At 43.2% G+C, this 27885-nt stretch overlaps 1 protein-coding gene across 3 annotated transcripts in view; it reads right to left on the bottom strand.

Moving 5' to 3' along the window:
* Positions 1–27885, bottom strand: part of LOC126196424 (carboxypeptidase M-like) — a 293433-nt gene that overhangs the window by 114504 nt on the left and 151044 nt on the right. For all 3 annotated transcript variants that reach the window (XM_049934563.1, XM_049934564.1, XM_049934565.1), the window contains exon 3: positions 8781–8914. In XM_049934563.1, coding sequence (XP_049790520.1) covers positions 8781–8914 — 134 coding nt within the window. The remainder of the gene's footprint in view (positions 1–8780; positions 8915–27885) is intronic.

The raw sequence follows: 27885 nt of genomic DNA, 5'->3' as shown, positions 1-27885 counted from the left end.
TTCCGACCAAAGTGGACCGAAGAAAGGAAGAAGGCCTTTGGGGAGGCAATGAAGAAATACTGGGAAAATAAGAAGAACATTAAGAAATGTTAATCACCTGCTTATCGTTTTCCCATGGGGACATTCGCTAATAATAATAATAATATATGCTAGTACACAGGCCATACTTTTATTTTTTAAATTGTTCCTGTCCCAGGATTTTTATCTGTCTCTTATCACTTCAACTTCTGGCAGTGTTTTTTAATGTGAAAAATGCCGAGTTGTACCGTCGATCTGACTTTATTTTAAAATGTAGGTCCCCCTATATCTGGCTGGATAGGTCAGTTCAATGATCGGAAGAAAGCTATGGTATAGCCTGGTAAAGCACCGTGCTGTTCAGACAAACGCAGGAATCTACGACGATTTTGTCTTTTTCTATTCTTACAGGAGATAGTGACGTGTCTTTTGAAGTGTTGCTCATTTCACTTGTGTTGAGAACGGTTAGTAGTGTAGAAGTTCGATGGCTATTTCTTAATGGTGGCTCGTGTATTTGCACTTAGACCACTGACTATAACGCTGACGTCAATCATAGTCAGATTATAGTTCAGATTACGGGTGAACACTAACACTGAGTGCTGATAATCCGCAGTTCTGAGATTACATTTTATTTGCGAAGTAGAATTATAAATTATCACAGAAACACGTGTGGAGAAATGCAAAGCCTCTAGCGATCATGCAAGCAAGTTATCGGGTCTGCTTTAGTATCAGTGTGTGGGCGGGGACTGTGGATGACAGATTTGTGGGCGGTGGACTTAACCAAACGTATTAACAGTCGCTCTTTATCAACAAATTAGCCTCGGTATTGGAGAACGTCAGCCGTGTAGAAAGATTGCAGGTGTGTTGTATGCAGGATGCAGGATGGGGAGCTATCGTACTTTCCACGCCTCGTATGGTACAGTCTAACCCAGACGTTTCCTAACATACGAATTAATCGAGGTGGGACAGTGGCGTCGTATCCCCGTTTAGAATCTATCTGATCTTAATGTTTCTAATTTTCTACCAAGGGTTTAACACCTCACTTATCGACATCCTACTCACGTTGCAGGAACGTGTGTGGCCAAATCTGAGGGTAGCCATGTTTACGCTACGAGCTGAGTCTTTGTAAAGGAGGACTGAGGAACTGTGTAAGACAGATGGTAAACACAGAACACCTCCTGTAGTCCCAACAGAGATGGCTACCATATGAGAGAATGCTCCGTATCTCAACAAGCAAGTTACTTACCTCTGAATATTTTAATCTTTGTAATGGAGTGTTTTTTGTTCCACAACTTTTCAGCGACTACATCTCCTCCATCACAGTCATGCAGATACTTGTCTTTTGAACTGTGCTTCCACAGAGGGACTTTTTGCAGTGATTCCAGAAGGAAATACGTGAGAGTGGCGGTTACGTGGCTACTTTCACTGACGGGTTCTCTAATCCCGTTCTGAAGCAATCAGAGTAGGGCTTCAGACAGCTTACTCACGTGCCTTCTCACGTTCGCGGCTTGGGCGCAAACTGGCGGACACCAGCAAGTCCGAAGCGAGAGTTCGCTCTCGTAATCCAGTCCATGGAAGGAAATGTCTTCAGCCGTGAAACTGGAACGCTGCACTACGAGCATTGATCTAATATACTGCGGACCTCTATTCCACATATATAATTTCTTCTATATGAAATAGAGAATGGGGAAAGAAAGGGAAAGGATGGGTGGGAATGCGTGACTTCCAGCGGCACAGGGCACTGTAGCAGTGCAGTGGTGCCTAGAACTGAAAATTTGTACCGGTCCGAGACTCGAACCTGGATTTACCGCTTCTCATCGGCAGTTGCCTTAACCGCTTCTGCAACCTGACGCGGTCCCTGACCCTTACGGCACGCTGCAATGCGGCGTCCCTCGCCCATTAACCTCGCACTCGCAAATTATTGATTTCCGTAGGAGTTCGGACGATATTAGTGCATTCACACTGAAACAAACGTGAAGGAGCCGTCGCGCTCTTACAATCATACATACATAATTTCTGTTTATGTATCTGTTCGTCAAGTTCCCAACGTTGTAGCGGAAGGGAACTGAGGCAAGCTAAAACAATGGGGACTGAAAACAATGTCGGCGATACGACTTTATCAAGCAGAGGGGAAAAAAAGGACTTGTACTGTATTAATAAACGATTACCCCCGTCCCAATCCAGGTTGACACTTTAATGGTTTCTAGGGGCAACTAAAATTTGATTTTAATACTGCACACAGCTATCGAATGAATTTAAAGATTTGAAATGTTGTCACTATCTATTCAATAAGAGGTATAATCTTAAGATAGAGGTTTAACGCAGTAAGACAAGTATTACAGTTAGGAACAGTATTTTATCTTTTGAGACAGCGTGACTCGCGACGTGCAAATTACCCAGAATATATTCATCTGTTATTTGGGGATGAGAGCGCATAACGGTCTACAACAAACTTTACTTACAAACCTTTGCGAAACTGTTTCTCGCTGACACCTCGCACAAAATAATGGAAGGAAAAAAGTTTATCGCTTGCTGCATTTTCTCTGTCCATGCAGTAAAGCTTCAGCATCAGGCATGACGTTTTAATTTTTTTTTACCACAAACTATATTGGCAATACATTCTACAAACAGTATCCACACATACCACTGAATGTACCTGCAAAATTACAGCACTGTGAGATACGTATTTCAGGACGTATGACATCATAAACATTGAGATGCGTGAAAAACAACCTTTTGCGTAAAATGGAGCACAAATTATCCATACTACACTCATATACTGTCTGACAGTGAGAGCACTTACGGACTTCCAAGAAACATTAAGCGTAATGAAACTTCCTGGAAGATTAAAACTATGTGCCGGACCGAGACTCGAACTCGGGACCTTTGCCTTTCGCGGGCAAGTGCTCTACCAACTGAGCTACCCAAGCACGACTCACGCCCCGTCCTCGCACCTTTACTTCCGCCAGTCCGTCGCCTCCTACCTTCCAAACATTACAGAAGCTCTCCTGCGAACCTTGCAGAACTAGCACTCCTTTCTAGGTTCGCAGGATAGCTTCTGTAAAGTTTGGAAGGTAGGGGGCACCAGCTCTTTCGGCGGAGATGCCCCATATCACCATCTAACTTATTTTACAGAGCAAACAAGCCTCCGAGCCTTACGTTCTGTGAAGAGTCGTGGATGTCCAACCATTCAGCGCCTAATGGTAGTTTCACTGTCCTTCTTGCTCTTTCCGTAGATGCACACAACATTAGCACCTGAACATTCGACCAGCTTCGACGTTTTCGAGATACTCCTTCATAGGCCCTGCGTAATAATAATCTGCCCTTTGTCAAAGACGATTGTCTCAATGGATTTCCCCATTTGCAGCTCATATCTTCGCTAGTGTGACCCCCTGTCCGTGTCTGCTCCACTTACATACTCTTAACAGTGCCACAAGGACTAGCGTCCAAGAAGAGGGACATATTGTTCGCTTGTCCATGCATAATTGTATATCTATGTCAGATTCTTTAAGTCAGAAATCTGAGTCGTTTCCCAGACTACACGTGTCCACATAGACCGTGCGACTATGTCTGGAGCACCGTGAACAGTTGTAGGGCGACCTTTGTTGTAGCTTCACTCGGCGCGTCAGCAGAGTCGCATCGGCAGCACTGGACATAGAAGTGGCACCACTCCTTCTTTTCAGATCTGTGTACAGCGTCACAGTGGAAGTATTTGCATACGCAGGCTTCGAGGAGAACGAACATTGCCAGACTGAGTTCTTCGTCGTTATACTGGCCCAGCACCTGGCTTGATGGTATAGGTTCAAATGGCTCCACGCACTATGGGACTTAACATCTGAGGTCATCAGTCCCCCAGGACTTAGAACTATTTAAACCTAACTAACCTAAGGACGTCACACACATCCATGCCCGAGGCAGGATTCGAACTTACGACCGTAGCAGCAGCACGGTTCCGGACTGAAGCGCCTAGAACCGCTCGGCTGCAGAGCCGGCGATGGTATGGGGACGGCAATGGAGTGCACGGTTCTATTAGCCGGTAATTTGGACAGCAGTCGTAACATTTCTGACCTGTTATTGCCCAATCTTCGAGTCTCCGTGACGTTATCTTCCATGTCATGTGACATCATTCTTTGTGTTTCTGCCAGCAGTGTACATGAGCATGACTGAGGCACTATGGGTGGGAAGCACCATATTCCAAGTCGATTGAAATACCATAGTTGGTGATTGGACTCTGTTCATCTGTAGGTGCTGTGTGTGGGCCGTTTGCCCTCCCTGTGCCAGAAACCCTTCTCACGTCAGCATCATGCCAATGGTCTAACCCGGCAAAGCCACAGTGGCCTCACTAGTAAACACTCTCCGTTCTGGCAGGTCATAGCGTGTGCGCCATCACAGGTCAACGACCCTGCAGACCGACTGGCTTCTGCGGGTCATGTTGCTGCAAATAGGTCAAGGTGTATCCTGGCGCTGCTCGGTATTTAGGCTGACGCCGAGCCTCTCCAGGCAAGACTTTTCCTTCGAATCCTCTGGGCCAAGTGCCGATCACAGACGAGATCCATTAATCAGTGTTGTCGCTAAGGAAAACATCAGAACCATAGATGCCATGCAGCAGCCACTCATCGCTGTGGCCGCCAATGGCTACCTCAGTCATCGCCGGGTAGTGGCCTCTACGCTGAAGACCGCTAAAGGACTTTGGTATTGGCAGTCGCCATTATCGCACGTTACAGAGTGAATTCTACCTTTGAATTTATCCGTATTAGGGCCGTCGGCTCATTTACGAATTTGGGTAAATTCAGTGATTACCACGAACGACTACAAACAGTTTTTGTAATTAATTTACTCTAGTCTGGAGCTACTGTTTATGTACTTATTAATAAACTTGTTGTGTTCTCATTGTTCCTAAACCGGTGCAGGACATATCTGTAGGAACAGAGGCCAGACCTCCACCCGAATATAAAGATTTAGGTTTTCCAACATTTTTACTTCACAAAGGGATCGTTTCTTCAAAAAGCCGTAGCGGACTTGCTCAGGTCATTTCGTCCACGTAACTAATGTTTCGGCAGTTATAAACTCAATATCCAGAAGACATTTTGACTCTCCTTCCTTCCTAAGGTCCGCTACGAAAGTGTACTGGACCTACAACAAGACTGACACGGATCGTCTCTGAAACTAGGCTAGCAGACATGTATCCAAACCGTCAGTTAAGCGAAGTCTGCAGAAAATCCCACGAGCAAATAGCCGCCAGAGCTACTACACTGGAGGTGCAGATGCAGAAAAGGTATCACCCACCCGGGTATCTTTGTGTGTTAAAGTACCGCATCAGGGACAGTGAGGTACTATGGCCCCGGATCGAACTCGCCTGGCGCATTAACGACGAGGATCGGTGTGCTGGCCAGAGAGGATGTGGTTTTTAGGCGGTTTCCCAAATCCCATCGGGTGAATATCTGGCTGGTATCCACGGCCCCCCTAAGTTACACGAGTCGCAAACATTTAGAAAATTTTCGCTTACTTCCACATAAATAGCACTGCACGCAGGTAGTTGGGAAACACTTATTCCGTCCTGGAGGAGATGGTGTGGCGACAGAAAGGGCATTCGGACAGCCCTTTGACAAACCACGCCAAATCCGCTAATAAGCATACCGTCCTTGCGCCGATGCAGAATAATGGCACAAGAAAAAGAAGAGGCCGGAAACGTATCAATTGGCATGATAGGTCCACCCTGATTGGTATGAGGTTACCGATCCAGTGAGCAAAGCGTTCTTTGGTAGACGGTGACCTTGTCTGGGAGAACATACAGTGGTACGGTCTGTGGGATGCTTTTTGGGTTTCCTCTAGAAGAACTAATCTCTTTGTTCGCATAGATCGCGCTCCTGGAGGGTTGCAGATACTGCCAATCAATAAACGCTGATGATCTTTCTTATGCCAGAAGTAAACAGACGCTGCGACTAGTCGCATGAACAGAAATGTGTAACAGTGGCTAGCAGCTTGATGGAAGGATTTTCGAGTACTCATTTGACACGTTAATTCTGGACTGTGTGTCGGTAGTGCCACAGTGATCCACGGGCTGACTCAATCCCTAGCTCCCTATCAACAATGGGAAAATATGAAAATCTTGACTGCAGCTGCATGTGAGAACGGGCCGGCATCTCATAGAATCATTCAATGCAGCTGCTTTTGTGGTCAAAAGGCACGGATAAACTGTGTGCTATGTGGAAATCTTAATAATTTTACGGTACAGTATGCTTTGGAAATGTAGCAGTTGCTGCACTGTGTGGTATAATTCCATTGAACTCGGCGATTTTCTCACAAACTCGATATCGATTGGGACCACTTGATCCATTCATAATCGATAGCTTCAGAGGAAAACTCCGTCGTAAACTATGATATAAAATTCTGTGTGATGAAAATTGTTTCTGATGTAATATAACATATAATTTCCCTCATTACATTACATTGCTTGAAATTATATATCCACTTTTATATCGGTTATTTAATTGTTTTTATTTTCTCAGCTTTCTCCGTGTGGTTCACGTTTCCGCATTTGGTTTCCCTTTTAGAAATTATCCCCAGCCTTACTAACAAGTATAGAAGTCACAATTACCTCTTATTCTCTGTGACGTTAAGGGCTTTGTTGAGGCTAGCTTCCATGAACTAACCCCGAGGAGCCTGATATGAGACCACTGTTAGTTTTAATTCTGACAAGTTTTTAGAAAAGTCTTTTGAAGTATTTAAGATATTTCAGTATAAGCAAGAGGCCCAGATACCTCCATCTTGATAGCCAGTTTTATTTAAAAGATGATATTTTAGTTACTATTAATTAATTAGAACATACATAAAGATACACTAGTAAACATCATAATACTTTGCCGATCAAAATCCAATTACAGTTTTGTAATCCTCTGATCAAACGGAATCGTTTGATACAATTTACATCAGAATAAAAATTTGTATGATTTTTATTTTGGTATTTTCAAGTATTTTTATTTTAGTATGTTTTTAGGCCTCCACGTCCTTCCAATCAAGTTCAGTCAATAAATTATACACACGATTTGCATAGAAACAGAACCGACAGTTTGCGACGGATTCCGAATGTTGGGCCGGCCGCAGTGGACTAGCGGTTCTAGGCGCTTCAGTCGAGAACCGCGCGACCGTACGGTCGCAGGTTCGAATCTTGCCTCGGGCATGGATGTGGGTGATGTCCTTAGATTAGTTAGGTTTAAGTAGTTCTAAGTTCTATGGGATTGATGACCTCAGATGTTAAGTCCCATAGTGCTCAGAGCCATTTGAACCATTTGAACCGAATGTTGTTTAGATGCACTGAATTCCACAAAAGAAAATATTTTCCGTTGTTGGCTGTTTTCATCTTCGTATTTGTTGTGCTATTGCCCAGTTTCGAGAATGGCGTCATTATTAGGCACACATGTGTAGTATATGGACCGTGTTGCATGAGATGTGAGATGCAAATCAGTTGGTTGGTTCACATGCAGAGCCACACATCAGCGTTAGCATGCTCTTTCTTCAATACAATCGAAAAGACAGTAAAATGTGTGGAAGACCGATGTACATAGTGTAACTTGAGGGGGAAAATAACATCCACGTAGAACCACGTTATATGATGTGGGAACTTCAGACAGAACATGGTTACCTTACCACCCATAGAAGTCGTAAGGACCTGTTTTCATTCATGTGAAAGACGCTGTTTTGACATAAGTTATTTGAACTTCGCACATCATGTAACGTGGTTCTGTAACAAATGGATGTTAATTTTGCCCTCCAGTTCTTCTACGTGGATCTTCCCCCTACTTTACTGTCTTTTCGATGGCATTCAGTAGATGGTTCAAATGGCTCTGAGCACTATGGGACTCAACTGCTGAGGTCATCAGTCCCCTAGAACTTAGAACTAGTTAAACCTAACTAACCTAAGGACATCACAAACATCCATGCCCGAGGCAGGATTCGAACCTGCGACCGTAGCGGTCTTGCGGTTCCAGACTGCAGCGCCTTTAACCGCACGGCCACTTAGGCCTGCCATTCAGCAGAGAGGACGCTGATACTGAAGTGTGGCTCCGCAGATGAAGTGACAAATTGATTATCACGTCACATCTGATGTAACATGGAGCATAATGTAACTACATATGTACTTGATAATGACCCTTAGTCGAAACTGGCCAATAGTACAACAGAAAAAGATAATTGTACGACCTGCAACAGACAATGTTTTCTTTTACGAAATACATCGAGGCAATGGACCCACATACAAACAAGATTACCAGTCCACATAATTGGTCATCAGCATAACTTAAAATTCTATGCAATTTGTCATTCGTAAGACAAGATGTAATTTTGACGTAGGGCCATGACAATGACGTCATAAGCCGCCAGAATAAAAGATATAACCCAGCTGAAGGTGGAAACTTGTGTGGAAGGTTCTGTAGAGTGTTGCGTCAGTTAGGCTATTGATCATGATTTTTCGTTTTTATTAACTAAAATGTTGGCAACACTGACAAAAACAAGTGAACTATATCTTCGTTTTTGTGCTATGGAATAATAAACATTGCTCGAAATTTATGTTCGTTATTGTTAAAAAATTCAACAGATCAAGAGTTCTGCAACCCTGTAGAAGTAAGAATTTAAATATAAGTATATCCACGGTAGTCGTGGATTTGAGACTCTGCCGGTAGGGGCTCGCTTTTTGTAAACTAAACAATTAAACACAGGTTAAGTCTGAGCAGGAACGAGTTAGAGTGGTGAACGTGAACGGTACTCACATGGATGAGGTGGAGCATGAGCTCGCGACCCACGGCCTCGTTGCCGTGCATGTTGGCCACGTACTTCACGTCCGGCTTCCCGATCATGTGCTCGTACGGCGACGAAGATACCACCATCACCCACAGGTCGCGGTCTGCAACAGGCATAACAGCTCCGTAACATCCTAAACGTGCTAACAAAATACAGATTGTCGTACCTGTGTTCCAGTGCACGGTCTCACGGCGATAAAAATTAATAAAATTTTCTCATGCTTCTAGCCGTGTCAAGTGGTTAAATATCTACGAACTTACGGGGGGGATGAGGGGCACTAGTCCGACAATGGACTTCGACAGTGGACATTTTACAATGGAGTGAGGTGCACTCTTCCGAAAACACATGGACGTTTAACCACTTGATGCGGCTATCGTATCTAGTTCGCCAGACTTTCAGACACCAGGCTTTCAGACTCACTAGAAATGTTTCGAACGGATTTTTATGACTTTTGTGGCCGAAATGACTTCAGTCTCGCCTTCACAACTTTTTGTAAAGCCTTTACATTTATAGTAAGAAAAACAGTCTCTACAAAACAATAGAAACATAGAAAATAAAACATTTTAGAGATTTCGCTGTAGCCATTTAGGACATATACCTTTTATATCTGTTGTCATCGAGGGAAGAGCCAAGTTCGCAACCCCAATCTGCATCGCAGACATCTTTACTTCATTCAATGTTGCAGATGCAACAGTCTCGATATCAGGAAATAGAAACTCTGAAAAGCCGGAGATAGCAGTAGATTCTACACATCCTATTTTCTGTACTATACTCCACTACTAAAATGGCTCCACAAACATGTATCTATGGAAATGGAAAAATGAGCCTTTGGCGTCATTGGCCGGGAGACTCCTTTCGGGGCAGGTCCGGCCGCAGTGGTGCAGGTCTTATTACATTAGATGCCACGTTGGGCGACTTGCGCGCCGGATGGGGATGAACTGGTGAAGACAACACAACACCCAGTCCCTGAGCGGAGAAAATCCCCGACCCAGCCGTTAATCGAACCCGCGCCCGTAGGACGGCAGTCCGTCGCGCTAACCACTTTTTTTTTCATTTTGTTCATTGTTGATCATTGTGTTCGGTCGTTGCGGACATCGCAAGACATCCTCTTCAAGTTCTGTGGTTGATCCTTCCACTCAGTTTTTTTTATTACAGAGGCCAACCGGCTCTCTGGCCGAACACGCTGAACTACCGTGCCGGCAGATCACTCAGCTATCGGGGCGGACAATGTATCTCTTTTAAGATATTATTACTATTGTTAATCATACAGTGAAATAAAAGTGCACAAAAAACTAATACAATGTATTGACTCGGCATTACACGTCCATAGATGTCATTGATCATCATTTTCATTATTTTACTTTATCAGATATTTCAGTTATAACTATCGAAATTGTTTTAATAGAAACAATCTGATTCATATAATTGAACTACAGTATAAACATCTACGTTCGTAATAATGCTTATCACTCCTAAAATTGCAACATAGAAGATAGATAAAAATCAGTCACCACTTACATGCGTCATGATATTTTCCCACCGAAGACTGAAAAATGTGTTTATTGTTACTCACTGTCGGCATTGTTACTCGCTGTTGGCCTACATAACACTGTAGTGTCTTTTTATCATTGAGTTTGTAATTTCAAAGGAAAAATACTCGAAATTTTTCCCCTATCTTTGTGTGTGCGATAATCCACCTAAAGTTTGGACAGGTAATTTATTTCTGCTTTTGGTCTTAATTAAACCAGCTGCGTAAAAATACTCTCTCTGCAACAGCACTACAGTGGAGAAAACTTAGCAAGCACAAAACAAATTTAGCGGTTGCAAGAAATACAGGCTTTGAGTCCGCGTTCAATTTAGTCTTCACAGTTTTAAAAATTTCTGGTGTTCCGGAGTAGATGTCACTCAGTAGCTAATTGCCTAAATCCGTTGCTAGCTACAATACTTGGAAAATATGCCGCAACTGAGGGCATCGATTAGAAGCTACGAATTTTTGTCGGATGCAGTACTTCCAGAGACTTAATTACAGGATCCGCAAAAGAGAAACGGGACCAAATTTGCTGAACCGCCACGGTATAAAAATCTAAGTACGGTAGCTTGGCCGTCTTAATGTCCTAATTCGAAACTTTCATTTTTTCAAAGATATCTGCACCTTTGCACCGAAATACATGTCTTCAAGACAAGGAGGTTGGTTGACCTGGAGGAGGGGACCAAACAACTAGATCATCGGTCCCATCGGATAAGGAAGGAAGTCGGCCGTGCCATTTCAAAGGAACCATCCCGACATTTGCCTGAAGCGATCCTCCTGAATGCGAGTCCAGTGTGCCAACCACTGCGCCACCTCGCTCGTTTGAGAAGGAAGTATATGATTTCTGTACTTTTATTTTTCCCAAATTTGACGATTGCAGGTGTTCAGGTTTGACATAGCAGTCAGTTAAGGTGAGCAAGAAGATGAAATACTGTCTCTTAATGTAAGAACCTGTGGCTTTTCGGTTTGTGCTTTTTTATTCAGTTGATTGAGAAACAGCAGAACAAATTCTAAGAACTCCACTATATACGTTATTGTAAGGGCATTTAAGGTTTTGAAGAATGGTCTCAGATGTAAGCAGCCGATTTTTTGAAGCAGGATACGCGAAGAAAAGAACAAGAACATCATATTGGTTTAACACTCAAGGAACTACCGCCTGGAGGGGCAACCACTCGTTTGGTTTGTACGTAGGAATCTGTGAGGCTTCCCCCTCACAAAATCTTGTAACTACTGCAATGCAGATTTGCACTAGCGCTAGTTTGAACTTAATTGAATTTATGTCGAACGATATCTTCAGGGTCCCTTTGCAGTTTTGCGCAAACTTAGCGGGAGCACAGGAGGAAAGAATTGCGTATGCATTCCATTATGAACAAATGACAGGTCTCTTTTCAAAAGGATAGACAGGGAACTGCGATTGCCCGTCATCATACATACTGGCTCCGTTGGCAGCGAAGTTTTTTTCATAAGGTATACTGTTGAAACTAAAGTATTCAATCAGACTGATGTAAAGATTAACAGCATAGCCCTCAGTTATAATCTAAAAGTGCATCCCATACCCTTCCATGTCCCAGGTCCAAATGTTTGGTGTTACCGAGATCAGTTGATTCATCAACAGTTACTGACAACCTAATTTTTGCGAAGCAAATTACATAGCATGTCTTTGCTTTTGCTATCTGTAATATGTTTCCCATGACAGAGGCCTTTGCTGTACTACATGTAACTTTCTTGCAATTTCTGAATCGGAACGTACTGACTTCATTAATGCTGGCAAATATTCCACAATATTGAAAGATACGTCGTTTTCTGCTATAAACGCACAAAGCTTTATTCACATCTCCTTAACTTTGTTGCTCACTTCTGAGTCCTGGAATGAAAATGAAGTTAAAGTTTTTTGCCCTGCAACTCTTGCAGCAAATATTTATTTCACTTTCGCGTGCCTTAAAATACGCAAAATTATAGCCATATTTACTACGCTGTAGCTAACACTAAAATTTAGCTTCACATTCCAGCTAGCTTCTGTATTTTTGAGTGTACTTTAGTCTTTTCGGAGTTCCGGCTGCACTCATTTCCGCGTTTAACTTTCACGAAAACAAAACTGTTTCAAACCTTTGTGCACCAGCCGTAGGGCTTGAAATACGTCACCACCACGCAGAACTACGCACGCACCTTAGCTGCAGCAGCGGAATACAGTAATTAGTAATTGTTGGCAATATGTATTGCAATGACCGATCACATCACTTACGTTTTCAAACGCTTTACTCGTTCCATTCCAGTAACTCAAGACAGTTGACACCAAGTGACACATCGTACCATCTCCAATACTCTACACTGCTTTGACACTATAGCTTTGCAAGCATGTAAGTCATTGTTATCCAAGTTTTTCACATAATTTTAGCAACGAAAGTGCAGATACCATGATGTGATGTGAACAGCTTTACTTTACTGGAACCAGTAACGAAGTGGCTACCGGTGAAGCAATAGACGCGAATACGATGAAAACAAGGGTTTTGCACTTTTATTTGCTTTTTAGTAGTAGAGCAGTAGATTTTTAAATAGCAGGAAATCTGCAGAACCAACAGATCGGACAACACTGATTCCATTAAGTACTTAGGCTGTTAGTCAAATCGGATCCTGGATAACATTACAGTGAATGAAGGGATGTTCGTTAGAGGATAAAAGAAAGAAAGAAGTGAAGATCATACCCATCATTATATTATCATATTATCGCAGATTTTTTTTAAAAAAAAACAGCAAACTGTACGGAAAAATTAGAAATTCATGTACCCTACAAGAAATCAAGAGCCAAAGTTAAGAATGACAAGCTTGACAGTGAATTCATTAATCTTTTCAAGTGTTTTTCTGGTGTACAACACCTAAAGCCATTAGAAAAAAATCTTTATGGAAAGTGTAGTAGAAATGGAATTGCAAGAAACATTATCTTTGAATGAAATCTATGACACATGAGTTGCCTGGCGAGCAATTTAATGGTAATAACTTTTTACTTCGTTTGCCAGTTGATTCCAGAACATGTGAGTGATTTTAGGTGTATGAGCAACTTTTAAAATAGGGAGAAGTTATAGGAATCGCAAGTAGGCCTAAAACACCGTACAGTTTCAGTTTCACACTGTGTGTTCCTTAATCTGAGGTTGCGTTACTTTTCTATACGATTTCTATGTGAATATGAAGAATGTTTTGCACTGAATGGAAGAACATGACAGATACATGCAAAACTCGTGCGACTGTATGTATATAAATGTGACATTTGAAATACGTTGTTGAAGCACGTCTTGGTTTGTACAAGAAATCTGCATATGTTTACACAGTTGCACTCTTAAATATAATTTATCAATTTCTACCATGTTAATGCATTTCGTTGATAGAGCAACATCATAGATAAGATTACATAAAATTTCAAATATTACACTGCTGTATCTCTACATTAGTTTCGGAATTCCGGCTCACCAAATCATCTCAGAACCAATATTTTTTTTTAAGTTATTGTTAGCAAATGATGGGCTTATAAGCTGAAAATGAAGACCCAATAAGCAAAGAATGTGTGTAGACTGAGGGCAGATTGTGTCTTGTTTGAGAAAAAAAAAAAGCCGCGCAGGATTAGCCGAGCGGTCTAGGCCCTGCAGTCATGGATTGTGCGGCTGATCCCGGCGGAGGTTCGAGTCCTCCCGCGGGCATGGGTGTGTGTGTTTGTCCTTAGGATAATTTAGGTTAAGTAGTGTGTAATCTTAGGGACTGATGACCTTAGCAGTTAAGTCCCATAAGATTTCACACACATTTGAACATTTGAAAACAAAAAACAAAAAAAACATGATAACAAATATGACGCGAGTCGCTATTCGTGGGCGCTTCATCATTGTCACTAATGCCAAGAGTAAAACGTGGAATATAAATCCCCTAGGAGAAACTAGTCTATCTCCAATTATTCAGGATCGATAAATATCTCACTATGCATCGACGTTCTGTTCTGTCATTATTCGTCACTTTACTTTTCGCAAATGTCAATGAAAACTAAAAATATCCGTCCTTAACCTTATTGCTTCTTTCTTAAAGAAGGAAGTTAATTACGCATCAATCTGACGTTCATACGCTTGTAGGCTTTTATTTAGAACCAGAAAATTGTTCTCTAATTTTGAGCAATTATAGTTCCTGTTATTCAGTTGCCTTCAAAAGGGAGGGTGTCGGTAGAATTTTTGGTGATCTGATGTCACTGTACATGCCATTTGGAAATCTAACATATTTATATGTTCAGAAAAAAACTACCATGAGTTGGCTTCAGTTTTGTCGAGTGATAGGTGACCCTTAGCAATTTAGTTCATTATAGCTATTTAATATTTATGAATGAAAAAACGTACGACACTGGAGTAATATTATGCAACATTTATTCTTTTGTACAAGGCAGTTTTCGAATGTTACGTCATGCTCAGACACAAAGATAAAAATTTGTGGCTGTCAAATTTTTATGGGATCAAAACGCATCTACAGAGTATCTCAGTTGATTTCCAAAGACGACAGTTATTAATGTTTGATATAGTACTAAAATGAGAAGCATTATTTCAGTACAATGCCATGTAAAACCATTTTGATTAGATAAAATACGTAATGTAGCACATGATAAAGTACGACAATTGTTCTCAGAAGTAAAATACGAAGGTCGTTTAATAAGTAATGCCGCTCATTTTTTGAAAACATAATATACATTGATAAACGTCTTTATTGGTGCTTCACATTTTATGTTTGTTCTGTACGTCGGTGAAGTTTCTAACCTTTCTGGTAGATTGCAGAGCCATAGTACTGCGTCAAAATGGCGTCTACATACGACTCACGGTACAAACAGCGTGCTGTTATTGAATTCTTGTGTGCAGAAAAGGAAACCGTGGTGAACATCCATAAATGTTTATGTGCAGTGACAGGAGTACAGTTGGGTTGTGGGTAAAAAAGTTACAGCCTCAGGAAATGCAGAAACAGAGCTCCATGATCAGCCACGCTCGGGACGTCCTGTCACAGTCATTGCTCCAGTTGGGCTGTCATTGCTATCACATCAGGCCTTCTCAAGCGCTATACGCCCAGGCGCGCTGTACTGTGACATTTTCACGCGCAAATGGGCGACAACAACAAAGTGCGTGCGCATTCGCATACTAATACCCATCATGGCCCGCGGGCAACCGTGCAGTTTGAACGTCCTAACGCATACCGTTCAGAAGTTATGACGATTTTATTTCATATAGTCCAATAATTGTCAGCCTGTATGTATAAATTCATCCCTCCAAAAGGAGGACGAAATGGCAGCAAACAAATATTTGTTCTATAGCTGGAAAGGAAATGAAAACAATAAAGTATTGGGATTGGGATCAGACAAGGGTATCTAAACGAGAGAGCGGGAGAAAATGGAATGACAATCTTTCTGGGAGAATGTGGCTGCGGCAAGTACGGGAAAGAGCTGTTGGAGGATGTGGAGTCGCCCAAAAGGATGCACGTTTTGGAGAACTACGAAAACGTGTGTTCTTGGATAATAAGTAGATACAACGGAGCCGGACAGAGTTTACAGTCAGGAGATGAGAGTCCGGAAAGGAGATTTGCTCGAAATCCGGCTCGTCGTCGCAGAAAACGAATCTAGACGGCTCTTTCCTGGTCTCACGATCGATTGCGGGAACGGATGGGTTCATTTTCTCCGACAATTTCGCGCAGATTGAAACGAAGTGGTCCATTTTTCAAGGGCCGCCTCGTACAGGGGCTTACGGAGGGCAGACGCGGGTGACCGCCGCGCCTGCTCGCAGCCATCCTCTCCGTACAATCACCACATCTACTTCTCTGCTCTACGCGTGGAAAACACTACAAGAATGCGATAATATTTTATAATTCTAGACATTAACGCTGCTTACACATGGGGGAAAAGTCTCCGTCTTACGTTGCCGATTGTCTCTCGCTTCCCTTACAGACAGTGAAAAGGAAAAAAAAAATCCACTCCATCATAATTTTAGCGCTTCCTCCAAATCATGCGGCGCGAATCAAGCATTCACGCGGCCCACGGTTCTCAGTCGTATTTTATAACAATATGGATATAGCAACAAACAGCTGAATCCAAAAACGTCAAATGGGTTTCTTACGAGAGTAGTTCAGTTGCTCAGTAACAAACAAAATTACTTACAGAAACAGTAATATTTTAAGACGTATTTAATTTTAGTTGACGTTACTGAATTCGGTGGTGAGATAAGTAAAGTTGACCGCTTACATCAGGGCAGATGGGTAAATGGCGTGGCCACTACAGGATTAGAGGGTGTGAGAGGGGCAATGTATTATTATTTGTCTCCCAGTACTGAGAACTAGAGATGGGTCGAACTCGTTCATTCCCGTGAACTACTTCATTCATTTCACTCTTTGCCGTGAATCGTTCAAATGAAGTAGTTCATTCATGAAGTACGGAAGCTTGGCGAAGTTGCCCAGTTCGCCGCTCAGCCGCGGCTACGCTCGCTTCGCCTTGCTCGTACAATAAAGCTTCGTAATACTTCATAATTTTACCAACAGATGGGCGAACTATGCAGTAACGTGCACGCAACGTTTTACGCTCTTACAGCGTCTGAGCTAACTTAAATAGAGCATGGTCGAAGGGGACAAAGGAAAGATAAACAGAGGAGCCTGTCACATATAAAGAAGGTATTACATTTAATCTTGCTCGACATTTTCTCATGAAGCGCCCAAAAAAGTCTTTATCTGCCAAGTGAAACATTATTTGTTGTATTCATGGACTGAAAACGAGGGCTACAAACGAAATGCAGTCCAATTTTATGTTCCTTTTAAAATTTAATCCAAAATAGAATGTGTATGTCTACTACTGTCACAACGTCTATATATCTACGTTAAGTAATTATTCAGAAGTTTTCCTGTAGATTTTATTTTTGTTGAGAATAATAACCCTCCAGATTCAAAACGTAAACTGTCACCTGTAGTCATTGGTACGATTTCAGGTAAAATCCCTCTTTCACTGTTACTAACAAACCTTTTATTTTCATGTTGGCTGTGCGTGCTCACACAGCCAGCCTCTTCGTTTGTATCTGTAATATTCATTTGTCCGCAAGCGCTGCCAACGGTAGGCTACCAGTAGACGCGAAGTATAACTGAACTGCACAAATAGTCACGGGTAATGATGTCAGGACTGCAGGAAGCAGCTGACGCTGCCTTCCCCTCGCCCCTCCCCACCGCAACCCCTCGCAAACCTATCGTTTCCCACAAACGCCGCGCGATACGTTGACAGGCAGTAGAGGGGGAACTGAAGTGAAGGGAGAATGAGTGACGTAGCGCCGATGTAATGGGATGAGGGAGAGGGGAAGAGAGTGAGTGAACTAGAAAAAAGTGTGGAGTGTGTTATCTGTGAAGCGTTTGAAGTACCAGTCATTGAAATTGAGTGGTTATTTCACACTTCACTGGAGTGAAGCGTTCATTTGAACGACTCATTCACGAGCTCCCCATCACTACTGAGAACTCATGGATGTGTGCGACTCGTACCGGTCAGCTACTATGGTATACATTTTCGGACGAAAGTAACATGGATTCGTATAAGGGCATTAATTAGATGATCATCTTAAATGTGATACCTGTTGACACCAAGGAAGGCAGTTATGAAACAAAGCAGTAAGTAAAAGAAAACTGACATTTAAATCATTTATCAAACATTTGTGATGGTATCTCTTATTTAATATTGCATTTAAATGGTAGTACAAACACGAGTACTATTTTTAATCAAAGGTATTCGCACACATAGCAAACCCAACAACGCTTCACCGTGTAACTGTAGAGCCATAACTAAAAGATCGCTGAGGTTGGCAGCGATCTGAAACAGATCATAGACGAGACGAAGTGTTGTGAATGGTGCCAAATTTTAACGCTCAGTACTGGCCATCTTATTGTGATATTACTACAGCTTGTCTGTTGGAGGCTGATTACGTACTAATTTATGTAGGTTACCACTTAATATTAAGATTGGTACTTTTGCGGCCCGAGATGCATCCCCTAAATGGCAGTAGTCGTTCTTGAGCAAAATACTTCGACGACCACTGCTCTAAATGAACGAAAACCATTCATTCCGCCTTACCTTCCTCGGTAGCCCCCCCCCCCCCCCCCTCGAATCTTGTACGAAGTTACTAACTTCTTTCTGCCTCTCCGTCACTGAATACCTTATGACTTCCTACACCTCTCGCAAACTAACACCAACCAACCTATCGCTTCATCTCCGAAGGCCACACAGCCATGTCTCAGTGTTCTGGGAATTTTCTACGAATTTGCAGGGTAAGGTTACATTGATTTAAGTATTTCATCATTAATGTTAAAATTAATATATTTTTTGATGAGGTTAATGGCTGACGAGATCTGATTAATGGCTGTATGAAAAAAATTTGCTGGTTTGCATACTGTTTACACTCAAAAATATGTGACTGATATATATTATTGTTACGCCCTCAAATTCATAGTAACGATTATCTTGAAAATGTATTCGGTGAAGATGGCTTGAGAAATATCCATGATTAAATCTCGTTCGAATTATGGAACTGATAAACGTTTTTTTCCTAACTGTGTGCAACTAAGGCATCGAAGGAGCGTTTGGTTGTAATCTAATCTTCAGATCTTATGGCAGTAATAAGATGTTTTTAAAAGTACCAATTTGAGCGGCGTCTTCTTTAAGCCATCGACTATTTCATTATATTTAATGTGATGTGTCCCTTGATCCAAATAAATGTTACATTTTCCCGAAACTTTCGTTTACCTTTATGGCTTCCATAATATGCATTACCAGTGGATTAGTTTTCTTGAAAAGGTCTCATGTTTTATATCATGGAGGAACTAGTTGCAATAAAATAAACGTGTGAGGTTGTGGAAGGAATGTAAAGCAGCAAGAATAGTTGTAGCTTCTGCAGAAAAATTAGGAGTCTCATTGACGAGTGAAATAATGTCCTTGTAACCTTTTCCAGGAGGTTAGTCAGATTCCTGTTCCCCAACTTCCCCATCCCATGTATTTTCCAAAACACTCTCCTCACAAACTGTCTCTCTGTGTATCAAAGTGAAGAGCTAGTTATTTTTAACCTCCATCCACCCACATATACGCAAAACTATCGCCAGTCTTCTGTGTTTTAAAAAGCTATTCATCACAACTTGCACAATAGGTGGCGTGGGTATCAAGTGTCTGCAATGAAAACTGTGTGACTACGATTATTTACTGCCGGCCGCGGTGGTCTAGCGGTTCTGGCGCTGCAGTCCGGAACCGCGGGACTGCTACGGTCGCAGGTTCGAATCCTGCCTCGGGCATGGGTGTGTGTGATGTCCTTAGGTTAGTTAGGTTTAAGTAGTTCTAAGTTCTAGGGGACTTATGACCTAAGATGTTGAGTCCCATAGTGCTCAGAGCCATTTTTGATTATTTACTATGATTTATGTGTATGCACCTGAATGCGGCACGCATGTGCTGATAGGTTTATTTGAGTAAATTTGCTGTTTTCGAGTCAACGTTATTTAGCTATGTTGTGGGGAATGACTCCGTTGCTATTCAGAGTCATTACAGTGTTCATTCTAATTTAAGTATTACGTAATTTGGAAGCGAGTACTTACACGTTCATTGTCTTATCTTTGAAATTTAGTTGAACTTGGCTGTAATCAGTCCATTTACATGTGAAATATAATTGTTTTGCGGTAACAGTAACATTAACTTCTAAACATGTTTCTGTTCTTCAGAAGCTACTTTGTAGACGTGCTACTGGCGTACACGACTTGTTGTAGGCCGCATTCGTTGTGATGATGATGTGTGTTACAGAACTGTTGCGCTGCAGTGAGTCCTGTCGTTTCTCTGCTGATTAGACGGGTTGCAATATGGCCCTGCTTCCCCACGGATCAACAGAATCTTACTTGATTTAAAACAGAGAGAGTGATATATATATATATATATATATATATATATATATATATATATATATATATATATATATATATACTCCTGGAAATTGAAATAAGAACACCGTGAATTCATTGTCCCAGGAAGGGGAAACTTTATTAACACATTCCTGGGGTCAGATACATCACATGATCACACTGACAGAACCACAGGCACATAGACACAGGCAACAGAGTATGCACAATGTCGGCACTAATACAGTGTATATCCACCTTTCGCAGCAATGCAGGCTGCTAATCTCCCATGGAGACGATCGTAGAGATGCTGGATGTAGTCCTGTGGAACGGCTTGCCATGCTATTTCCACCTGGCGCCTCAGTTGAACCAGCGTTCGTGCTGGACGTGCAGACCGCGTGAGACGACGCTTCATCCAGTCCCAAACATGCTCAATGGGGGACAGATCCGGAGATCTTGCTGGCCAGGGTAGTTGACTTACACCTTCTAGAGCACGTTGGGTGGCACGGGATACATGCGGACGTGCATTGTCCTGTTGGAACAGCACGTTCCCTTGCCGGTCTAGGAATGGTAGAACGATGGGTTCGATGACGGTTTGGATGTACCGTGCACTATTCAGTGTCCCCTCGACGATCACCAGTGGTGTACGGCCAGTGTAGGAGATCGCTCCCCACACCATGATGCCGGGTGTTGGCCCTGTGTGCCTCGGTCGTATGCAGTCCTGATTGTGGAGCTCACCTGCACGGCGCAAAACACGCATACGACCATCATTGGCACCAAGGCAGAAGCGACTCTCATCGCTGAAGACGACACGTCTCCATTCGTCCCTCCATTCACGCCTGTCGCGACACCACTGGAGGCGGGCTGCACGATGTTGGGGCGTGAGCGGAAGACGGCCTAACGGTGTGCGGGACCGTAGCCCAGCTTCATGGAGACGGTTGCGAATGGTCCTCGCCGATACCCCAGGAGCAACAGTGTCCCTAATTTGCTGGGAAGTGGCGGTGCGGTCCCCTACGGCACTGCGTAGGATCCTACGGTCTTGGCGTGCATCCGTGCGTCGCTGCGGTCCGGTCCCAGGTCGACGGGCACGTGCACCTTCCGCCGGCCACTGGCGACAACATCGATGTACTGTGGAGACCTCACGCCCCACGTGTTGAGCAATTCGGCGGTACGTCCACCCGGCCTCCCGCATGCCCACTATACGCCCTCGCTCAAAGTCCGTCAACTGCACATACGGTTCACGTCCACGCTGTCGCGGCATGCTACCAGTGTTAAAGACTGCGATGGAGCTCCGTATGCCACGGCAAACTGGCTGACACTGACGGCGGCGGTGCACAAATGCTGCGCAGCTAGCGCCATTCGACGGCCAACACCGCGGTTCCTGGTGTGTCCGCTGTGCCGTGCGTGTGATTATTGCTTGTACAGCCCTCTCGCAGTGTCCGGAGCAAGTATGGTGGGTCTGACACACCGGTGTCAATGTGTACTTTTTTCCATTTCCAGGAGTGTATATTATTTTTAATCCACTACGCATCAGCCCAGTGAAGTCGTGTGCATCTTTCCTTCAACTAATAACGCTGTCTCTCATAGAACTTTTGGGATAACATTTTGTATCATATTGAGTCGTACAATGACTTCCACATGTGGCTTGCGAAGTTCGAGATCACAGTTTCCTCTAGAAATGACAAGCCGGTAGACCCCCTTCCTGCGTTCTTTTAGAAGAAGCCTGGCAGCGACAGAGCGAGCATTGAGCGTCCTTTGGGCCTGGGACGGTTTGCAACTCTCCGACGGACGTTGAAAACGGGACTAAGGACTGACTGACAGTTATACACTGACGAAAAAAATTCGCAACACCAAAAAATAATTAATGTAGGGTAATGAAATTTCGGGAACACATTTGTGTAGGTAACATGTTTAAGTGATCAACACTGCAAGATCACAGTTCAATGAAAGCGAGAGATAAGCCGCTGCAAATGTGAAATACTGGTACGTTATTAACCGTTGTATTTGCCAGTGTTGAATGCAAGTATGCATAGTTCAAATAATTCACGGGTGACGTCATCGACCACCGTGGAAGTCAGCACATGTCGAAACACTTCCACTTACTTTTTATTCAATGGTCTCTACTACGAACGGACTGATGGAGTTGCAATGGGAAACCCGTTGTCACCTATTGTGGCCAATTTGTTTATGGAGGACTTTGAGGAACGTGCATTGGAGTCAGCGACCTTGAAACCTGCGTGTTTTTTCAGATATGTAGACGATATTTTTGTTGTTTGACCTCATGATAGTGAGAATTTAAACCGGTTTATGGACACCTGAATTCAATCTACCCGCCGGCCGGGGTGGCCAAGCGGTTAAAGGCGCTACAGTCTGGAACCGCGCGACCGCTACGGTCGCAGGTTCGAATCCTGCCTCGGGCATGGATGTGTGTGATGTCCTTAGGTTAGTTAGGTTTCAGTAGTTCTAAGTTCTGGGGGACTGATGACCTCAGAAGTTAAGTCCCATAGTGCTCAGAGCCATTTTTTCAATCTACCCAAATATTCAGTTCACTATGGATGTGGAAAAGAATGGATGCCTTCCCTTTCTTGATGTGTTGGTCAGAAGGAAGACTAATGATACATTGGAACATTCTGTTTATAGGAAGTCTACTCACACTGACTTGTATATGCGAGCTGATAATTGTCACCATCCAACTCAGCGTGAAGGAGTACTTCGTACCTTGGTTCACAGGGCCCACGTTATCTCAGACCCTGTAAGTTTGTCAGCTGAGCTATCACATCTCGAAGTCACCTTCCGTCAGAATGGTTATAATGAGAGGCAGATCAAACGTGCGTTGCGCTATCAGCCTTCTGTGCAACGGGTGAGTGACGATAGCAACGAAGTGGCACCTAAGTCTACGGCCTTTTCGCCTTACGCAGGAAGCATTTCCAACAGGATTGGCCGTATTTCGCGGAAATATGATGTGAAATGAGTTTTTGACCACCTTTTAAGATTAAGGCCCTCTTCGTGTCCGTAAAAGATGATCTTGGTTTGCGTAAGGCTAGTGTCTATCGTATTCCTTGCAGTTGTGGCATGTCATATATTGGTCAGACAATCAGGACTGTGGAAGACCGGTGTGTTGAACATAAGCGTCACACACGCCTACAACAGGTGAGCAAATCCGCTATTGCAGGACATTGCCTTGACACCGGTCATCCTATGGAATACAACAACACGGAGATTCTGGGTTGCACGTCCAGCTATTGGGATAGTGTCATTAAGGAAGCTGTTGAAATAAAACTATCAAGTAACCTTATAAACAGAGATGGTGGATTTTGTCTAAATGCTGCTTGGAATCCGGCTCTGTCTCTCATCAAAAAACAGAGGGACAGAGTTAGGGCTACCTCACCTGTTGATTAATAGTCTCTATCGATATTTCTGACGTTGGTTATCTTTGGTTGTATGTTGATTTTGCGGTTACTTGTTCTGTGTGTGGTATCTTCGTTGTTTTTCCTCTGTGAACCGAGGTATTAAATTCCCTTGCACATTGCTTCCTCCTTGCAGTTGTGCCTTGAGAATGACAGGGTGTGCTCCTGCCGAAATATCGGCGCTGGTCGACGACGTCACCCGGCAGCAAACCCGTAAATCATTTGAACATTCAATTCGCCGGGAAAAGTTAAGGTCTCGCGCATGGATAGTGTTGTACAGGTGCCAGATGTCAGTTTGTGGGATAGAATTCCAAGCCTATTGCACTTGGTCGGTCGGTACAAGGGACTGTTTTGCTGGTCGCCAATGACGCTGGAGTTGTCGTGCGATGATATCCCACATGTGCTCAATTGGAGACAGGTCTGGTCATCGAGCAGGCCAAGGTAACATGTCAACACTCTGTAGAGCATGTTGGGTTACAGCAGCGGTGTGTGGGCAAGCGTTATCCTGTTGAAAATCACCCCGTGGAAGGTTGTTCATGAATAGCAGCACAACAGGTCGAACCACCAGACTGACGTACAAATTTGCCATCAGGTAGCGTGGGATAACCATAATATTGCTTCTGCTGTTATACGAAACGGTACTGCAGATCATAGCGCCTAGCATGCAGGCTGGTTGGTGGCACCTCCTGACCTGGCCTCTTCTAACCAATACACGACCTTCCCTGGCATCGAAGCAGAACCAGCTTTCATGAGAAAACATAACAGACCTCCACCCTATCGTCCAATGAACTCTCGCTCGACATTAGTGAAGTCGCAAACTGCGATGGTTTGGTGTCAGTCGAATGCACGCTACACGGCGTCTGGCTCGAATCTGTCCTTGAAGTAATCAATTTGTAACAGTCCAGTGTGTCACTGTGGTGCCACGTGTTCCTCAGATTACTGCTACAGGTGCAGTACGATGCACCAGAGCCGTACACCGGACACGATGCTCTCCCCTCTGTGTGGTTCCACGTGCCCTTCCGAAGCCCGGGCTTTCGCGATCGCACATTTTCCTGATCACCGCTGCCGGGAATTATGTAAACTGACTACATTATATATCGTGTATTTAAAGCAAGCCTGATTTGCATTCTCTTAGAGTGCTACTTGCGCTACCCATATGCGACTGGTGCGAAATTTGAATAGACATCGCCTTTCACAATCAGAATCATGCCTATTAACTTTCGTTTATGTCGCACAACTCTTTGTTTGGGTTGCCACTTTTTTTCGCCAGGTATTATGTCAGCGAGAAACCGCGCTCGCGGAACTGCTTCACAGACTAAACTGGTGCATTGGCCAAGCGCTTTCCGGTTTCATAAGTGAACGCATTGTCACAGCCTTCAGAACCAAATGTTCATCGTTTGCGTGGGACACAACTTCCGAAAGAAGAAAACTGAATTTCGGAAACCGTGTATTGCTGTAGTGTTTACACGTTAAGACCTGAAGTGCTGTTTTCTACTGATTAGGTACCTACTTTCCAATGCCATCATACGGCTGACGTCGGTATTTCTCTTTTATCGTGGGTATATACGGCCGCGAAATCATGAATGTGTGGTTTTGTTTTTTTGGATATGGCCTCTGCAAATCAAATTTTCATATTTCTGATTCAGTCTGCACAATTTCGTTTCTCTTCAGTCAAATACCGAATGTAGACAGTTTCATGCTGAGCGTAATATTTCTACATCTTCTTCACCGCACAAAATCCATTTGGTTCAGATAAGCCGAATTTTCTTAAAACCAGATGTACCTGATAATTTGAAGACGTTTCAAGAACGGTTGTGTGTTTACATGGGGACGAAAATCGATTGTGGAAAAGGAAATCCGGCAACTAAACCGCTTTTCCCGAATCGATGTTGGAGTGTGATAACTGAAATTTTATTCCCTATCGTTTTGAGACTAAATAAAAAAAATCGTTTCTCTGAAGGGACGGAAACAAGCATCTATCGTGCTAACATTTCGAGTCGGATATCCGTTCTACGTTAACTGTACAGACGTTTAATTTGGAACTAGGAATCTCGGCTTTGGTCAGATTGTTTTGCGTTACCTAATCAACATTAAGGAATACGGTTCTATCTATCTGTTGTCAGGCTGACCAGCTAATAAATTGTTTATAACATTATTGTGATATCAGATGGCTGAAAATGTCAAATGCAAAAGAAAATTTGCCAGAACATTTTCCTGCCAATATTAATATTACAAGTTACACCGTCATCGTCTTCGACGACGAAAGTCATTTGTCTACCTACATCCTGGTAATCTGGAATTGTAGTCTGAGTGGGTGTGCTGCAAGCGACGCGCGACAGCCACCAAAACAATCTCTAGGTGCAGCCGGTTAGCTGCAGTTGTTTGTGCATAATAATAAGAACTTCTCCAGTTTCAAAACAGACACCTCTGACGGTAATGTGAGGGCTATCATAGAAAGCTTGTGATTTTATACAAATCTGACAGGGCAAGTTAACTGATAGCTTTTACCCAAGGGCCGGCAGCAGTGGCCGAGCGATTCTAGGTGCTTCAGTCTGGAACCGCGCGACCGCTACGGTCGCAGGTTTGAATCCTGCCTCGGGCATGGATGTGTGTGATGTCCTTAGGTTAGTTAGGTTTAAGTAGTTCTAAGTTCTAGGGGACTGATGACCTCAGATGTTAAGTCCCATAGTGCTCAGAGCCATTTGAACCATTTTACCGAAGGACTGCGTCGTGAGACTTCGTAGTCATTACAGTTTACGGTTTGCCGTTGTTATTCGAAAACGGGAAATTATTCTTCCAAACAGTGATATAAAATGATATACTTTCAAGTTGCTCGTTAAACAGCACAATGGAAAACAGCATTCTAACTTCCAGTTTTGTTTATCGGTTTGCAGCTACTTTCTGTGTGGTTATGTCACGCATTTTGTAATTTGTTACTGTAGTATTGATTAAAGTGTCCCGGCACATATACAGAGTCCGCCAGAAAAATGTGTACACACTATAAGGAACGAAAAGTATTACTTATCTGTTTATTTCACATTTTATAATTGACCACACGTGTTGTACAACCTTCAGTTTAGCACATGGTTGCTTTAAAGGTTCAAAATGTTCTCCACTGGTGGCTACACATAACAGAACGATGAGCTGTCGCCGCAACTAAGTCAGTCAATTTTACAGTGGAGATCGCTGCACATGTCGCTATAATCTCCTGGCGGAGTTCCTCCGGTTTGCGTGGCTTACGTCGATAGACGTTATCTTTCACAGTTCCCCCACTAGTAAAAGTTCATAGGTATTAGATCTGGCGACCGTGGAGGGAACTGAATGGGCCCTCTTTGTCCAGTCCAATGCCCCGGAAAATGATCATCTAGGAAAGCTCGCACGGCTAGGTGGTAGTGTGGTGGCATCCCGTCCTGTTGGTAGAAGACCTCTTCATCAGCTCTATAAAGAGCACACATACCTGGGAAAATTGATGTGCGTAACATTTCCAGGTACACTTTTCGAGTGACAGTAGCATCAAAGAAAAAGGGTCCTACTAAGCCCCTAGATGATATTCCACACCATACATAAATCCGTGATAGATTGACCGCTTTATCCACACAAATATGCGGATTTTCCGGTGCCCATTACACCCTGTTATGCCGATTCACGGTTCCATTAAGTTTAAATTGTGCCTCGTCACTCCACACTACCTTCGTCATAAATTGTTCATCATCAGTTACCATTTGCTGATACCATTCGCAAAATTGCATTTGGCCATCAGGATCGTCATGATTAATCGCGTGCAGCAATCGTGTAATGTAAACTTTCCACTTCTCAGCTTTCAGAATTCTTCGTACAGTTGTGCTGCCTTCCCACACTTCAGATGCACATTGCGTAGCAGACATCTGTGGAGAATTAACAAACGTTTCCAACACGAGAGCCGACGAAGCAGAGATTGTAGCTGTACGCTGTCTTCTTGATCTTCCTTTGTGAATATCACAAATCGTTCCATGCAATTCAAACTTGTCAATGATGCGCTCAGTTGTTGGGTGGGTTGGCGGTTCTGTTTCAAACTCCCGCCTCCATTGACGTTGCACTTCAATGGCATTATCAAAGTTGAAAAACCACTTCAAAATACATTTTCGTTGCTCGAATGTCAAGTATGCTCCAGCCATCTTATCTTCTCAATACCGAGATGAGTACTAACATCTTTCGAGACAAAGACCATACTACAACTCACTCTAACTCAAATCGAACGAC

Source organism: Schistocerca nitens, chromosome 1, assembly GCF_023898315.1.
Source record: "Schistocerca nitens isolate TAMUIC-IGC-003100 chromosome 1, iqSchNite1.1, whole genome shotgun sequence".
NCBI lineage: Eukaryota > Metazoa > Arthropoda > Insecta > Orthoptera > Acrididae > Schistocerca > Schistocerca nitens.
The sequence above is the reverse complement of the archived record's forward strand: the minus strand, read 5'-3'. Positions and strand labels throughout refer to the sequence as shown.